Consider the following 15,938-nt stretch of genomic DNA (forward strand, 5'->3'; position numbering starts at 1 on the left):
AGGACCCAGGCTTCTGACGTCAAGCAGACTATTTCTGCTATGGTAGCTGTCTATGTCTTCAATTCTATGATGGACACATCTATTAGATCTCTTCTCATCTATCTCTCCAGGGCTGGCTGTATTGTTACTAAGCTCGATGTGACTGGCCGTCCGAACTGCTCAGCTCAGGCGCCCTGCCCTAGGCTAAGCATTGAGACGTCCTTCAGCCTTGTGGCTAGACTGCATCGGGTACGGAAGTACTGGATTCTATCTGCCGTGTTGTCGTCGTGATCGTGCCTCCTTCATAATCTCCAATCAGGCGGCGGTCGCCCACCGAAGCATAGCCTGGCTTGTGGTAGGCTACAAGGAACGGCGTACGGAGATTACATATCGAGCTGAATCGAGAGATGAAGGTGGATCGAAGTAATGAGCCTGGAGGCACTACTAATTGTGTCATCTTCCGTCGTGACTTCGCGATCCATTCGTATCGGTGCTGTCGATTGAATTGCGAATGTGGGCGATATTACAGTTGTGGTAATCTACCGTGTTCGTGTTGTGTCGAGTGTCGCTCCTGAAGCTGTTCGATCTCTTCTCGCAAAATGTGGCAACTTCTTTGCCAATGTCCGTCCCATGGTACCCCAAGTAGCCGTGTCCAGAGCACCACCTCTCCGACCATCACTCCTCTCCAAACAACCCAAAGTCCTTGATCTCGAGACTCCTGAGCACCTTCTCCCTCATCTCCAAAGCTCGATCCAAGAGCTTTCCCAATCTTCCCGCCTCCCGATCAATCTCACCGGCGTCATAAGTTCCAGGAACATGTGGTACATTGATCGTGACCACCAAATCAGTCTTCTGCTTCTCCAGCCGAATCAAAGTCACTAAGAGATCCACGAACGCTGGCTCGTTAGCACGGCCGCGCTGCTTAGCTCCTGGTGGCGAAGTGACGATGAGGGTGTAGCATGGTGTGCTTGATCTGTGTGCAAAAGGTAAGTATTCATACACTTCAGCCTCCACGACACATACTATCCAGAACGAATCAAGAGACCTGTCAAGTCAGGAACAGCATATACATACCCCATCATCTCACAAACCGCCACCTCCCCCTCCTGCAAAATCTTCATCTTATCCTTATCCTCATCCACAATATGCTCCAGATGCACCCTCAATGCATCCGCGTCAGACTTCGCATACACTCGTTCCAGAATATCCAAGACGATGGAGGTGAAGCCATCGGTATCGAGCCAGACTTCCTGGTTGTCCGGGACTTGACGAATATCGCTCACATCGGCGAAGGTAGAGGGGAGAAGACAGGTGATGGCGCCGCCGAACAGAGGGGCGGGTTTGTATTGGTCTTGGGGTTGGGTGGTGTTGGTTGCCATGATAGTCTTGCGTTGTTCGGTCTTTGGTCTGTTGGTGCACTTGCAAAATCGGTGGCGAGAGAAATGCAAAATGACGTCTTCGCTATCCAGTGATAAGGTCGTCGAGATTTTCAGTAGGCCCGAGTGAAGGACAAAAGTACAATGGTGGGTCTTGTAGATTCTTTTTTTGCAATCCCGATGAAGATTTATGCTGTCACAACTCCCAGGCAACACTAGGCGGCGATCAGGCAGACATTGCGTGGCAGCCTTCGGGTACGATGCGCCAGCTCATCGAAGATCATACAGGAGACAGCATGGATCAACGACTGGGCAGAGATTAATGATGAGAAAAATGAGAATGAGGCATTGCATAATTGTTACATTTTCATATCTATGCTAAAAGTGAGGTCTGCTGTAGTTGCATGCGGAAGAGTGCCGCTCTATTAGCTTGTGCAGCAACGCCTTGCCACATTCTGCGAGAAAGATCCTCCTAATCTACCTCTCGCTGCAACACTCCGCAAATGCTGAGCTCCAGCCGAAAGCGGAAGCGAAGCGTGATCAAGAGGCGCGCAAATGTATTGTGCTTGCCATCTCAGCCAAATCGCTTACTGCAGCACTCCAGCCAAGTAGGCACTTTCTCATGCTCCAGCAAACATTGCCTACGCAGCCCACACCTCCTTGCCCACGCCCTCAACATAATGCCCCAGCCTCTCCACCCCAGCATCCCACTCCCTCAACCTTTCCCTCATGGCCTCAATGCCCCCTCTCTCCAACACCTTCGGCTGCACCCACGTAATCCTCGCCACTTCCTCCACCTGATCGATACTGCCCCTCAACAAGCCCAAACTCAAAGCCTTCATGATCAAGTGCTCAATCTCGTCCGGCTGCACCTTAGTCTCCTCCGAGATAGTCGTGAAAGTCATAGCTCTATCCTGTGGCGAGCGGGAGAAGACGAGCTGCGTGAGGGCCGCAAGGGAGATCTTCTGGTAGAGGAATGTCTGGTGTGTTTGCAGCAAGCTATTGGCACGGAGATGTGTTTGAAGGATCTGGTAAGCGTGAAGGTCACCGCGGTTGAAGGCGAAGAGGAGGTCGCGGAGCCAGTCGTGCTCGGTCTTGGCCAGGCTCTCAAGAATAGGGTGGAGCAGGAGCTCGCCGAAGTTGTAGATGGTCTCGCTCACCAGCGCGGCGATACTGAGGTCGTATGCGATGCGTTGGCGATCTTTCGGCGCAAGGGTGGCGAGATCGACGCATGCGAGGTAGAGAAGCATGGTGCGGTAGTATGAGGCGAAGGAGTGCGATTGTTGGTAGTAGTCTGCGCTGACGCGGTAGAAGGAGGCGTGCACTACGTTCTCCACGCTGTCGAAGTTCTCGAGTGTCTTCTCGCACGTATCGAGGTCGGTTCGTGCGCCTGTCTTGTCACTTAGGCTAAGTCGTACAGAAGCAGTGCGTGAGAGTGCGAGAACGTAGGCATCTTGGCTCGTGGGTTTGTTGACTCGCTTGGCGAGTGTTGCGAGGAAGTCGAGGCGTGTCTTGTCGTCTATGGATTGGTTAGTGCCATGCAGCATTCTGAAAGAAGTGTGCTCATCTATACCTTTGCACTGTCCCGCCGCCTGTAGCCCAATTACCACCAACTTCAATTGATTGATCTTGTCCGCAAATGCCTTCACGAACCCTTCATACAGCTCTATCCGTTGCGGCTTGCTCTCTTCTTCGTGGTAGTACTCAACCAGAATGTCCGTCAACTCGTGCCACAGCTTCCTCTCCCAGTAATCTTCGAAGCTCAGAAAGTAGTGCTGGAGGTCATCATGTGACTTCTCGCGCGCGCCCTGCAAAGCCTTGGACACCTTTGCATTGTCCATGATCGTTTGAGGGGTTGTGTTGTGATGAGCAGATGGCTGGTGTCTGGATGTGCTGCTCAAGCACTAGGCACTGTTGAGCACGTGTCGCCTTCAGCTGCGTTGCTGGTTTGTTCACGGTTGCTGAGTGGGAGAAAGGTTTGCTAGCTGTACGGCTCGGATATCAGGCGGGCAGGTGGTTTGATGTGGTGATGGTAGTGTGCTCCAGAGTGGATGTATGGCAGCGTGGTGGTTTCACAGCACAGTGGAGGCAGCTTCGAGATGCATAACCGTTGATTACATAATGCATACATTAACAATGCATCCCCGAGCGCTCCGCAGCACTCACTTCTCCTACATGAAGACGAGTCTATTGTTCTGGCCATTGGACCATAGGTACGACCAGATCACACATCATGGCATCAGCAGCACCATATCTCGCCTTCCTACGACCCCTTAGTGCCCCAAAACCTTCCACAATCCGACACTTCCTCCGCTTCTCCACCACGACGAGATGTAGAGCAGATGCACAGACACAAGTAGCAAAGCAAGAAGGTAAGCAGATATGTACTTGCCATACTCTTACATCACTGTATTGATACTTCCGTACAGACCCGAACCTCATCGCCTCCCGCTCCGCATCAGCAACATACCCACCCAACAGCCTCAAATCCCTGCCTCGACCAAAGGAGTCTCGAGCCTCCCATCGCTCCCGTCATCCACGCCCAGAGCGCTCATACCCGACCCGTCATCCAGCTCACTCTACCCAGACGAAATCGAAACTTATCCGTGAACCCGTGGAGCCCCTCCCAGCGGTCCAATGCGCACCGAATCTCGCCTACTTCGTGTCCAGAACGCCGAGCAAGGAACTACCTATTTACCAGCTCAGAAAGCGAGGTGGTAATCTGAAGATGACGAGGATCAAGAAGATTGATGGGAGGCCGGAGGAACTTAGGGACGACTTGAGGAAATTGCTGGGGTTGGAGGAGAAGGAGGCGGTGGTTAATAATGTTACGAAGCATGTTATGTTGAAGGGGTGGTTTAAGCCTGAGGTGGAGTTGTTCTTGCGGCAGAGGTTGTTCTGAGTACGTGCGATGGGGCATGTAGTGTGATTTTGAAAGATCGTTATTGCATTGGTCAGATGTGCAGCTCACCTCGTCCTGTGCGTAGCTCAAGGTGGATGGCCCTCGCACTTTTCTGGGGAAGAGCAAAGACGGGCGGGGGTTTCTGAAGGCAGAAAGCGTGCGCCACGGCCGGACTCCAACCACCATCCTTGCACCCCGAAGTGCGATGCTGTCAAACACAAAAATTTGCAGTCGGATAGCTCCCTTAATTTTCCTACGAAGCACTTGTACATTGCTGGTCGTCTCAAGAGCGCAGGATCCTAGCTTTTGATGACGCCGGAGGGTGGAGGTATTATGTGGTCTGCTGCTTGTTGCACGTGGTATGGAGAGCGAGATTGAGCTGTAGTGTCGTTGATGAGGGCGGGATGTGGCCGAGTTCGAGTTGATGAAGAATCAACGTCACAGGATACTGTGAAAGGGGGATGGCGCCACAAAGGAGGAAGTCGAAGACGAACAATGTGAGTGTTCAGCGATGAAGAAGTAAGCTTGCCAATTTGTGAAGGACGGCGGTGGCAATGAAGCTCGAGGAGTGATGGGTCTCACGCCCCTAAAGCTCATCAACATCTTTGTCAAATCTGTCCATCTCAAAAAGCGAAAAGATGGAAGGGCTGCAGGATCGCTTGACTCGAACCTGAACCCCTCTACGCTCTCACGCTTCAGGAGCACTCGTCAAGCACCAGCGACATCAAACTTCCCATTAGCAAAAGGGGATACCGGTGCTAGCCCAGGCCTACGATAACCAACCACTATCGTAGCAATGACCAAAGCCACCTCGAAAAAGAAATTTTATAACCGGCTCTAACGGTATGCCAACTCCCAGTAGTCAGCGCACTGGAATCATAACCAGATTTCTCTCACTCAGAACAAGCGGGCAGGCGCTACCACTGCCATCTGTGACAACCGAAACATTACCTACCCAATCAACGCATCGACCCAGGGCCCAAGCTGCGTCTCGCTCTTATCAGCATGCTCAAGTTCCCCGAAGGCAACGAGACTTAGCACCCTTGCGAATGGCATGGGTTGGTTGAGACGAGCAGAGATGTGGGGGTCTCGTCGGCACCTAGTGACGGCTGAAGCGGTCTGTGAAGGTGTGTTTTTGGTCGCAGGATCTTGCTTTAGATTACGCTTATGTTTGGGAGGATTGGTGGGTGGTTTATATGCTGTTGGTTTTGCGCCGAGGATGCGCCGGTGGTGGAGGAGAGGAGAGGACAGTTGGACTGAGGTGTGTCTGGCATGTGATTGTGCGTGGCTGCTGTAAATGTGGCTTTGGGGTGGGTGGTGGAGCACGCATTTATCCTCACGAACAAGGAGCCACTTTCTGTATCACGATAGACGCATAGCCTTCGCGCGACCAGAATACGAGTGACGCTTCTATCAGGGGCGAAATCGGGTGATCCGAAATACTGGTCCACGAAGAAGGCACGCAGCTGCACGCCAAGACTGTGGAGGTGAAGCGGACTTTGTATGGTATGGCTACGGCGGCACTGTGTGTTGTCGTGAAGACGATTCACACGTTCTCTGAAACCTTGCGACACAAGTAAGCTGCAGTCTGCCGTGTCACCTCACGGCCGAGAGTCTAGTCGCCACGAGATCGCACATGAAACCCGTGGACGAGCACTACGACTGCAGCTGCAATGAACAGAATTGCTGTGAATACCTGTCACTACAAGCAAAGCTGCAATGTCTTGCTGTGCTAGGTCGATACGGACTAGGACTAGGACTGTGTTTGTAGCGGATATAAAAGGCAGCAATTCTGGTCAAGCTTCTCTTGCTGTCTCACTTACACATTCAGTCGATGTACCCAGACTTGGATCCGACTTGCATAGCTATTGCATCCACTCTCTCCATCTTGACCACGTCCGCTCGGTACGCCGAAAGCCTCTTCACTTGCGGGAGGTACGTCTAAGAATATCTGCAATCACTTACCCACTACCACCTCGTGATTACGCAACCAGCATTCACACCCGTTCATTCCAGCTAACCAGGCCGGAAAGTTTCATACTTACGGCCAAGACTCTCGATGACCCCGACTTTCTCGCAAACACATTGCATCAACTCTCCACAAGCTGATATTTGCATCCAGCCATCAAGACAAGTGTCACACAAGCATAACACAAGTCGTCAACGTCATCCAAGACACCCTCAACAAGCACGCACGATGCCCCTCTCCAACAAGCAAATGGAGTACTTAGCTCTCGCCTGGCAAACCTTCGACATCGAGCCCAAGGTACACCACCTCCTAGCCCAACCCCTAGCCTATCACCCCCCAACCCCTTTTTCCCCTCTCATCCCACTCCCAAAAACCCTATCAAAGCCGCTCATTCACATACATAGATCGATTATACCAAATTCGCCCAAATCGCCGGCCTCGCCAGCGCCGCTTCCGCCCGTGAACTCATGCGCGTGACCAAGAACAAGCTCAAGGACGAATATGGTGCGCTTAGCGGCTCGGTCAAGGCTGCTAATTCCAAGAACGCGAGTGGAGGAGGTGCTGGTACGCCTAGGAAGACGCCGGGTAAGGTCAAGGGGGTGCGTGGAAGCGGGAGGAAGGGTTGGGTGAGGGGTTCTGCTTCTGTTGATGGTGATGCGGATGACGGCACTCCGACCCCGTCGCAGCGTGGGAAGAAGAGGGGCAATCCTGCTGTTGCTGGTATTGGAGGGGAGCATGGAGGTGATGATGACGAGATGGGCGGGAGAGATGAGAGTCCGACCAAGAAGATCAAGAAGGAGGTCGCGGGTGGCGGGAAAGCAAAGGAGGTCGATTCCGTCATGGCGGAGGAGGAGAATGATGACGATATGTGGCAGTAGTCTTTCTGGTGCTTGCACTAAGCAGTGATCTGGATGGCGAAGCCGCTTGAGCGAGCGGGGATAGGTCCGGTAGTGAAGCGGCTGCCACGAAGCGCTTTCAGGGATGATGTACGACTCAGCGAATATCTTACTCATACTCCTCACTCCGGCTTTATTCAAACCAGATTTTCGCACCTTCCCTGCATCACTCCTCCTCCCCTCCCTCCTCCTCCTCCCCCTCCTCCTCCACCTTCCCTCCCCCACCCACCACTTCAGACGGAGCTCTAGCCTCCTGCTTCCGATACAACCCGGCCAAAAACTCATTCGAACTCGCCTCTTCAATCCCCTTATCCTCCCTCACCTTCAGAAAACGTGGAAACCTCAAACTCAACCCCCTCTCCTCACTCACCAGCCCAATCGCAGCCGTGTACGTCGGACTCAACGTCACATCCGCAAACGCCATCTCCCACACCTCCTGCGGCTCGAACCAGACGTCCGGACGGCCGATGTATTCCACATAGCCCGGCCGGGCAATGGTATTCTCACCCTCACCCTCATGGGCATCCGGGTCGTATTTCACACGGTTGGCTTTGTAGAACGCATCCGTAAATCCACTAATACATTTAGTTACCACCTCGAGCGTCCCATTCTCTTCGTTCCGACACGCGAGGAGGATGGGAGACCACCAGGCGTTTTTGCGGCCGGAACCGTGCCAGGCTCCTACGGGGATGAGGTCGATGGTGTCGGCGCTGGTGTGGTAGTCCTTTTTGACTTTCAGCCAGGCGTCGAGGCGTTTGTCGGGTTCGTAGGTTGAGGGTAAGGGTTTGCGGCGGGAGGAGGGAGGTTTCTCCGTTTCTTCGCTGTTGGTGGTGGATGCTGTGGACTTTGCTTTCGCTTTCGACTTTGCTGCTTTCTTCTTGGGTTTGGAGGGTGTAGGTGGTGCGGGTACCGCATCAATCCCTTCTTCACCTTCTCCCTCGCCTTCACCCTCGCCCTGCAAGCCAGGATCGACCATATGATCCAGCACTTTAACCATAATCCCCTCGCATTTAATCTCCGTGGCTTCCTTGAAAAACGCACTAACGACCTCCCCATCCTTACTCGTAGCATCCAAACTTTTGACCCAAGTGAACCTCCTCGGGATCTCAACAAACAGACTCCGCAGTAGACTCCTCCTCTCCCGAAACGGTCGATCGAGCAATTCCTCTCCATTCAAGTACATCAGGTCGAAAGCGAACAGACAGACTTCCACCTTGACACTCTGGATCACGACATCCTTCCTCGCTCGATTGGCCAAGATCTGGAAGGGCTTCAGATCCCCCGTCGTCTGATCAACCGCCACGACTTCCCCTTCGAGGATGAAACTCCGCACGCCTTCACCACGGATCTGTGGGACCAGGGCCACGAGATCCGGATATTTATCCGTCATCACCTCCAGATGCCGCGAGAAGATGGTAACCTTCCCATTACCATCGCAGTGGACCTGCGCCCGTTGACCATCGTACTTGAATTCGCAGGTGAAGTCCCGGCCGTGGAGCTTGGTGAGCATTTCGTTCAGGTCACGCGTGATACCGCCCAGCATTGGTCGGAGCGGGATATGTAACGCCAGACCACAGCGGATGACGAGTTCGTCACAGATGCCAATTTCTAGTAGTGCTGGTACGAGGTCGTTATAGTTTGGTCGGCGGGCGAAGGAGGCTTTGACTAGTTCCTCGCCCGGGGAGTAGGCTTCGGCGAGGTCTTGCTTGTTTAGCTTGGCTAGGTCTGATGTAGATCTGATCGGGAACTGTGCATCAGGTGGTCGTGAAAGTAAGAAGGCGCGAGAGAGTGCAATGAGCATGGTTGTTTTGACGGCGCCGATGCGGAGGTGCTGCACGAGTGTCCGCACGATGTATCGACTCTCCTCCGCTCCTCTCGCATCCTGGACCAATCTCTCTACTATTCTTTGCTTCGCTTCTACACTTCCATGGCCTTTTGCTGCGGCGATCTTATGTAGACTCTCATACACACCCTTGATGGTTAGAGGCTTCGGCTTGCGCAGTGTCAGACTCTGCCTCTTCTTCGCCTCAAACGCCACATCGCCCGCATCGCCATGCTTATTGTATAGCGTCTTGAGCGCAGCATTGTCAAGACCACAGACCTTCTTCAGCGCTTTGGAGATGGCACTCCCGCCCAGTCCTAGCTCAATGTCGATGTACGGCGGCGAGATGGAGTTTGTAGCCAGCCAGACCGCCGGGAGTAGTGAGTCCGAATCGGCGACGATAAGAGTACGTATGAGGTTGGTGAGCGTGTCGACGATCTTGATGCGGGACTGGGTGCTGTTCACGAGCACGAAACAGTGGGTGAGAAGTGCATACGTCGCTGACCCTCCTTCTGCGGCCCATTGCTTGCGAAGGTCGGGGAGGAACTTTTCTGGCTCGAAAGCGAGAGGCGACTGATCGAAGGAGATGTTGTAAGACGTGACATCCTCGTCGGCCGTGGCTGACTGTAGGGATAATGTATTCTTCTTTCCCATGTTGGCAAATGCATTCGTTACAGGTTGGTGATCGGATGGCTTCATGTCAGCCTCACTGTCGTGCTCTGCCACTCGTGCCTCCATGTCCTGCCTCTCTTCATCCTTCACGATCGGATCATCGGCCTCGTCCACGTCCGGCCTTGGCTCATTCACATCCCCTGCTACTGCCTGGCCATCCTCAGCCGTTGCTTCTGTAACATGCGGCGCATCGTCCCCTCCATCCTGCTGTGATCGATCTTGCTCATCCCACTCTGCCTGTAGCTTCCGAGCCAGCTGCTCATCCGTCAAATGTTCATCATCTTCATCATTCACCTCGTCCTGCACTAGCACAGGAAGTTCCTTCCCCTTCTGCTTGCCGAAGAAGTAGTCGAGCTTGCGCACTGGTTGCGACGATACTTGATAGTCATTCTTCTTGCGACGCTTGCTCGGTGTGCTCATTGCGACATACTCACAGATCTCGTAGACAACGAGCGCGTCTATCCAAGTAAATCATCGTCATCGGGGACATGGTTGTAGATAGACTTCCCGCCTCCACAGAATCCCACCATGCTAGTACCTGACTAAGAACCAGTGCCTTCCTTTCACGAACAGAGCAAAACCATCCTCCAACCCCACCCCGCTGTCATGGCCACCTCAAAAGAACCCCCGGAAGGAGTCTACCACTATGAGACCGCTGACGAAGTCCCCCTCGAAATCCAAAAATACTGGCACCAACGCTACGACATCTTCTCCCTCTACGACTCCGGCATCTGGATGACTGACGCCGCCTGGTACGGCATCACCCCGGAACCTGTCGCCACCCGCATCGCCGCCGACATCGCCTCCTTGGCCCCAGCACATAAAACCATCCTCGTGGACGCTTTCGCAGGGGCGGGAGGGAATACGATTGCTTTTGCGCTCTCAGGCAGGTGGAAGCAGATTTTTGCTATTGAGAGGGATCCGGTTGTTTTGGCTTGTGCGAAGAGGAATGCGGAGGTCTATGGGGTTGGGAAGAAGATTTTCTGGATTGGAGGGGATTCGTTGGTTGAGGTGCCGAGGCGGTTGAAGGCGCTGGGGGGAAGTGTGGTGGTTTTTGGGAGTCCGCCTTGGGGTGGTGAGTTTGTCAATTTATTTTACTTCCAGGTTTGAGTCAACTGATGGTTGACTTCTAGGTCCTACATACAAGGACTGTGAGATTTACGATCTGAGTGGCATGGAGCCTTACTCGCTGGATCAACTACACAAGGCCTTTTCTGCTGTCACTAACGATATGGTGTTGTATCTACCTCGGACTTCGGATTTACGGCAACTAGTCAAATATGCCAAAGGGGATGAGAAGATGAAGGTCGTTCACTATTGCATGCACGGCGCGAGCAAGGCACTTTGCGTCTACCTTGGTACCTTATCTGGAGGTTGAGAAATGCTATGCTGCTTTCTACGATCAACGAAATAACGCATCTCCACCTTCCATCCCAGGGGACCGAGACAGTATCTGAGGCGACTCCGGACATGCAATCAAGAAGCTTTTCGATGAATACTCCAAACGACTTGCCATGGCGCAGCCCGCAGTCCTGCTCACGAGCATGTGGAGTGGCACCACGCATCGCTACGAAGGTGAGCGCTCGGTCAAGTCGGCGCAAACCAAACAGATAGAGACGCCTAGACTCAGAACATCAACACCCAGATATCTGGTTACCGCAGACCAGATCCAAATCCAGCAAAACCAATACCAACACTCTCCAATCAACAACATCCCTCCCCCTCCGTATGCTCATGATACCTCCCACAAAGCCCCCGTCCCATCCAAGGTTTACACCCCCCCGTATCCAACCCGCCCCATCCCCACCCCGCCGTGCCCACACCCACCGGCCCTTGCCCCTGCCCACCAACCCCGCCACACCGCCTCAAACACCCCCCACAAAACACCTTCCCACACTCGACACATTTATCGCAACTCATTCCCGGCTTCACCACCTCCCTACACCTCTCACACGCCCTCGTCGCACTCCACTGTTCCGGCCTCCAGGCCTGCAAATCATGTCTCTCCACCGTCTCGGTCCCGGCACCGGGTCGTTTCAACTTCACGACTAGTTCGCGGAGGAAACGCGGGTGCCAGTCATCTTTGTGCGTCTCGAGTAACTTGTCGGTTTTTTTGTAGGCGAAGAGGTCGAGGATTAGAGTTCGTAAAGGGGAGGTGTCTCGGATACTGTCGTAGAGGATGAAGGTATCGCTTGGTGTGGGCACGGAGTTTGTGGTTTCCGAGAGGCGGGCGAGGGTGCTGAGGATGTGGTTGCTTAGTTGGGTTGTTAGGAGCCGGTCCGAGAGGGCGTAGAGGTCCATGAGGAGGAAGTATTTGGGGCTTCCGGCGTGGTTGCGGAGGTCGCCGTCTGTGCGGAGTTGGGCGTCGATGTCGTCGCGGATGGTGCGGGTCTGTTGGTAGGGATGGTGGGCGGACTGATGGCTGTGGTCGTGAGATTGAGCATGGGCATGCGCGCCACCACTACCCCAGCCTGTAGTGAACCCGCCGGATTCGCCCGCTACGCTCAGGGAGCCGGTGTACAGCCATTGCAGGAACCATTCGAAGATCTCGGGCTTCTCCTCCGGAAGCTTGACAGCTTGTTCCAGGCCTTCGGCAAAAGTCCCATTCAGCGCGGCGGCGAAGAACGGCGAGGCAGATGTGAGGAGCTCCTTGTGTACGGTGTAGGTCATAGGCGAGGATTTTGAACCACCATTTCCACTTTTCTCCGACGTGGGCGAAGTCATCAAGGCCGTTCCACCACCGACAAATACGTCGACGACCTCAGTACTATTCCTGAACACCGTCCGCAACGGCAACCGACTCGGAGATCGCTTCGTCCTGCCCGAACGACTTTTCGTCGTAGCAGTTCCCGCTGTAGCAGCTAGAGGCGCATGAGCATTTCGATATCTTCCTCCTTGACGCTCACTCCGAGAGACGATCTGCTGCTGCTGGCCTTCCTCGTCCTCGCCTCGAGTGTCCAGGGAATCTGTGCTAGAGGCAGGACTGGGGACTTCTTGGACCGCGGGTACGATTGAGGGACGTCCGGTAAGTTGCAGCGCCATGGCGTTTCTTTGAGGTCGCGGTATGCGGTGGGTGTACTGTTGTTGTGTTGCGGCTGCGCGGTGACGAGGGCGGCGGGGAGACGGTGCGAGACGTCGGTATCAGACTGGTGCCAGGAGGGGTGAGTCCGGTGTAGCGGGAGGAGGAGGATCCAGCGTGGCGAATAGCTCAGTTGCGCTGGCCTTGGTATGTGTCGGTCAAGCCAGATATGTTAGCCGCAGTGATGTAAGAGTAGGCAATCAGCTGCGCGGGAGGGCGAGTGTATCTATCAGCCAGATAACCAACACACGAGGCACGGCACTGTCGCGAAGGAAAAGGACACCCCTACACGTTTGCCTCTTTGCTGAATGCATGCATGAGAAGACTGCATACCATACCATACCCTACCGTCCCTTGTTCACTACCCAACTATGCCTATGCCGACAGTAAACTGTATGTCTTTGTTCGCAAACAGCATCTCGGCGTGGCGCATGGCTGCCGCAAGCGGACATGTTGCTTGCTTGCGCTGCGAAGGTTTGAGATATGTGGTATGCAAGCGTAGGCGGGCAAACAGAACAGTGGGACAAATGCTGCACGTTCCGCACGTTCTGCAGGCATGGACTAGCGCATGCGTGCTGCAGCAGGCGAGATGCACATCGTTCTACTCGCGCACAATATGTTCCAGATGTGAAGGGATCGTCAGTGTCGTACCCGCGGTTTCGATGGTCGCGATCAGGAACTTTCTCAGGAATGCGGCTCAGCGACCGGCGAACCTGCAAACACGTGAGACGTAAGTAGATCCAAATTCGTGTTCAATATGCATTTCAAGCCTAGCTATTAGCTTACAGTGCAATCCTCTGCATTGCTTGGCCGCGGCAGCAAGCGAGCAAGCGATGCTGTTGCTGTTGCACCAAGAAACGCCCATCCACTCCAGTTTGCAGGTCCGTCGTGGACAACCGCCATAGAGCTCGTCACGCCGGAACGCATGAGAGTACCCAATCGCATGTCGCACCTCTCGCTTCTCTCCCACTTCCTCGTGTATCACGCACTCCCACCGCCTACCTCGGCATAACAGCATTACTACTATTCTTACTACTCTCCCCCAACCTCGAATACAGCATATACAACGCCATCTGATTACACTCCTGCGTCCCCGTGATCGTAACCAACCGCTCATTGTTGTTATCCTGCGGCTCATTGATCTTGATGACGCTGCCCGATAACTGTCTTATCTCGTTGATCTTGGCGCCACCCTTACCGATGATCGCGCCGACCATGTCGTTGGGGATGAAGATTTGTTGCGTGATGGGTTGGCCGGGCACCATGCCTTGCATTGGCTGTTGAGGTGGGCCGGCGTGGGAGGGGTTTGGTGGGCCGCCGCCGTAGCCTGGGGTGGGGTGGGCGCCGTGAGGCTGGGGTTGGTGGGGGCCTGCGCCGGCGTAGGCGGCGCGAGGAGAGCCGGCGCCGTAAGGCATTGGCGCTTGAGGCTGCTGTGGTGGCATGCCGTAACCAGGCATACCATAGCCTTGAGAGGGTGCGCGCTGCTGTTGTTGCTGAGGATGAGGTGGTCGGCGCATGTTGTTGTCTGGGTGACCCATCTGTCCACCTGCGTGCTGAGGGACGTATGGCACCACTTGCATACCACCAGGTACTGGGCCCTGTGGTCCTCCACCATGACGGCTGGCATAGTTGGAAGCCGCTGGGCCACCAAAACGATCGGTCAGCTGCTCGACGAGCGTGCTGCCAACGTAGTACGTCGCAATGTGGACAGCGTCAGCGACACCCAGAACCACAAGAGAGCGCTCCGTGGAGAGTGGAAGGCAAGATTCAGAAGCATTCAGTCTAGCACCAGATGCCTCCTGAATCTCGCGAATCCTTACGCCTTGCTTGCCGATGATAGACCCAATAAGAATATGCGGGATAAGCAGACGAAGCGGGTAGGTCTTGGATTGAGGGGTGGAAGGTGCCTCGAGCGGCTCCTGGTTGAGTGTGCGGATGATGAGGCCGAATGCTTTCGCAACGGCGTCCACATGGCCACTGACAGTCAGAATGCGCTCGACAGCGCCACGCGAGTACTCGCTGACAGTGCACTTGGCACCAGCCAGACGCCTGATCTGCGACACATTCTCGCCGCCTTTGCCGATGACTGTGGCCGCCTCTGCGCTCGATATTATGGCGCGCATGTGCAGCCAGCTAGTCTCGTCTTGTTGATGGTACGGCATAGGTGCCTGTGAGCCTTGACGGCCGCTTTGAGCATGTGAAACAGCTGGCGACTGGCTTGGCATCTCGGCGACGGCAGAGGTTGGTGCCGCTGATGTGCCATTAGTTGGAGCATCCAGCACCACAGTATCACCTTGCTTGTCCGCGACATCTGCTTCCGGCTTAATCTCTTCCGTGCTTGATACTACTACGACATTCGCGTCTACCGTCTCAGTAGCCTCGTTATCCACAGCAGCATGACCAGCGACATCACCATTAGTGGCCACGTTAGCATCGTCAACGCCGTCATCCTTCAATACCTTGTCCAGAGCAGGACGCTTGGCATCGGGCTGATCGGTGGGTCCAGAGGGGGACGAGGGCTCCTCAAGGGGACGCTTGGCCGTGGCAACGGGAGTCTCCGGGACGTCGGCCATGATGATCAAGTGTTACGGTTGTGAATGTAGAGGAAGTGCTCAGATAGTGCCAGTGGAAGAAAGTCGTAAATGCTTAGCTGTCTGTCTGCTTATCTACACGCTATCGTGCTGTGGACGAAGGAGAGCGTGCTGTGATCGGAGGTGTCGGAGGAAGAAATGTGGTGGCGGTGCTGTGCTGGACTGGTTGGTGGTAGTGTTGGTGGTGTGGTGTAAGAGAGAATGTGCTTGTGCTTGGACGGCGAGGACGCGCTGGAGATGAGAGTCTTGCAAGGGCAGGACTCGGCAGGTAGTTTTGCTGTGCTGTGCTGTGCTATGCTGTGCTGTGCCCGACTGGAGAGGATGGTGTTGGGTGATGGAGCCGGATTGCAAGCAAGTGAGGGTGTGTGCAGTGGACACGCCGTCGCGTGGTTAATGGTGTCGGTGCAAGGCAGAGATCGGGCGGAAATGATACAAGAGGCAGTCTTTCCTGCTCTTGCCGTACCTAGCCTTGCGTGCCTACTCCGAGTGTCGAAGTGCACACCGTGTCGTCGCGAAGTTTCGAAGTGTCGACCGCTGTACTCGAACGTGGAGGTGGAAGATGTGCTCTGGTAAGAGCAAGAGAAGCTTCAGGAGAGCTCCGTTTCGGAAGAAGGGCTCGCGTAGCGGATGTAGCCGGCTTGGCAAGACAGTC

The 15,938-nt window shown here is 54.5% G+C and overlaps 8 protein-coding genes across 8 annotated transcripts; 3 read left to right on the top strand and 5 right to left on the bottom strand.

Annotated features, from left to right (window-relative positions):
• Window positions 1–654: 654 nt before the first annotated feature.
• Window positions 655–1,358, bottom strand: LTS14_002659 (uncharacterized protein; the record flags this gene model as incomplete). The annotated part of the gene is made up of 2 exons (XM_064835365.1): window positions 655–952; window positions 1,054–1,358. The coding sequence occupies 2 exons, from the start codon at window positions 1,356–1,358 to the stop codon at window positions 655–657; spliced, it is 603 nt and encodes a 200-aa protein (XP_064697300.1).
• Window positions 1,359–1,996: 638 nt separating this feature from the next.
• On the bottom strand, window positions 1,997–3,196 carry RPN9 (26S proteasome regulatory subunit; the record flags this gene model as incomplete). Its single annotated transcript, XM_064835366.1, has 2 exons — window positions 1,997–2,874; window positions 2,929–3,196. The coding sequence occupies 2 exons, from the start codon at window positions 3,194–3,196 to the stop codon at window positions 1,997–1,999; spliced, it is 1,146 nt and encodes a 381-aa protein (XP_064697301.1).
• A 392-nt stretch (window positions 3,197–3,588) lies between these two features.
• On the top strand, window positions 3,589–4,257 carry LTS14_002661 (uncharacterized protein; the record flags this gene model as incomplete). Its single annotated transcript, XM_064835367.1, has 2 exons — window positions 3,589–3,727; window positions 3,785–4,257. 2 exons carry the CDS (start codon window positions 3,589–3,591, stop codon window positions 4,255–4,257), a joined length of 612 nt encoding a protein of 203 aa, XP_064697302.1.
• Window positions 4,258–6,454: 2,197 nt separating this feature from the next.
• On the top strand, window positions 6,455–7,104 carry LTS14_002662 (uncharacterized protein; the record flags this gene model as incomplete). Its single annotated transcript, XM_064835368.1, has 2 exons — window positions 6,455–6,523; window positions 6,631–7,104. The coding sequence occupies 2 exons, from the start codon at window positions 6,455–6,457 to the stop codon at window positions 7,102–7,104; spliced, it is 543 nt and encodes a 180-aa protein (XP_064697303.1).
• Window positions 7,105–7,288: 184 nt separating this feature from the next.
• Window positions 7,289–10,036, bottom strand: LTS14_002663 (uncharacterized protein; the record flags this gene model as incomplete). The annotated part of the gene is made up of 2 exons (XM_064835369.1): window positions 7,289–7,444; window positions 7,493–10,036. The coding sequence occupies 2 exons, from the start codon at window positions 10,034–10,036 to the stop codon at window positions 7,289–7,291; spliced, it is 2,700 nt and encodes an 899-aa protein (XP_064697304.1).
• A 186-nt stretch (window positions 10,037–10,222) lies between these two features.
• tgs1 (putative diacylglycerol O-acyltransferase tgs1) lies at window positions 10,223–10,994 on the top strand (the record flags this gene model as incomplete). Its single annotated transcript, XM_064835370.1, has 2 exons — window positions 10,223–10,691; window positions 10,750–10,994. The coding sequence occupies 2 exons, from the start codon at window positions 10,223–10,225 to the stop codon at window positions 10,992–10,994; spliced, it is 714 nt and encodes a 237-aa protein (XP_064697305.1).
• A 326-nt stretch (window positions 10,995–11,320) lies between these two features.
• Window positions 11,321–12,658, bottom strand: LTS14_002665 (uncharacterized protein; the record flags this gene model as incomplete). Its single annotated transcript, XM_064835371.1, has 1 exon — window positions 11,321–12,658. One exon carries the CDS (start codon window positions 12,656–12,658, stop codon window positions 11,321–11,323), a length of 1,338 nt encoding a protein of 445 aa, XP_064697306.1.
• A 1,018-nt stretch (window positions 12,659–13,676) lies between these two features.
• On the bottom strand, window positions 13,677–15,268 carry PBP2 (PAB1 binding protein; the record flags this gene model as incomplete). The annotated part of the gene is made up of 2 exons (XM_064835372.1): window positions 13,677–13,693; window positions 13,729–15,268. The coding sequence occupies 2 exons, from the start codon at window positions 15,266–15,268 to the stop codon at window positions 13,677–13,679; spliced, it is 1,557 nt and encodes a 518-aa protein (XP_064697307.1).
• Between the last annotated feature and the right edge of the window lie 670 nt (window positions 15,269–15,938).

Source organism: Recurvomyces mirabilis, assembly GCF_035927965.1.
Source record: "Recurvomyces mirabilis strain CCFEE 5264 chromosome Unknown scaffold_5, whole genome shotgun sequence".
NCBI lineage: Eukaryota > Fungi > Ascomycota > Dothideomycetes > Mycosphaerellales > Teratosphaeriaceae > Recurvomyces > Recurvomyces mirabilis.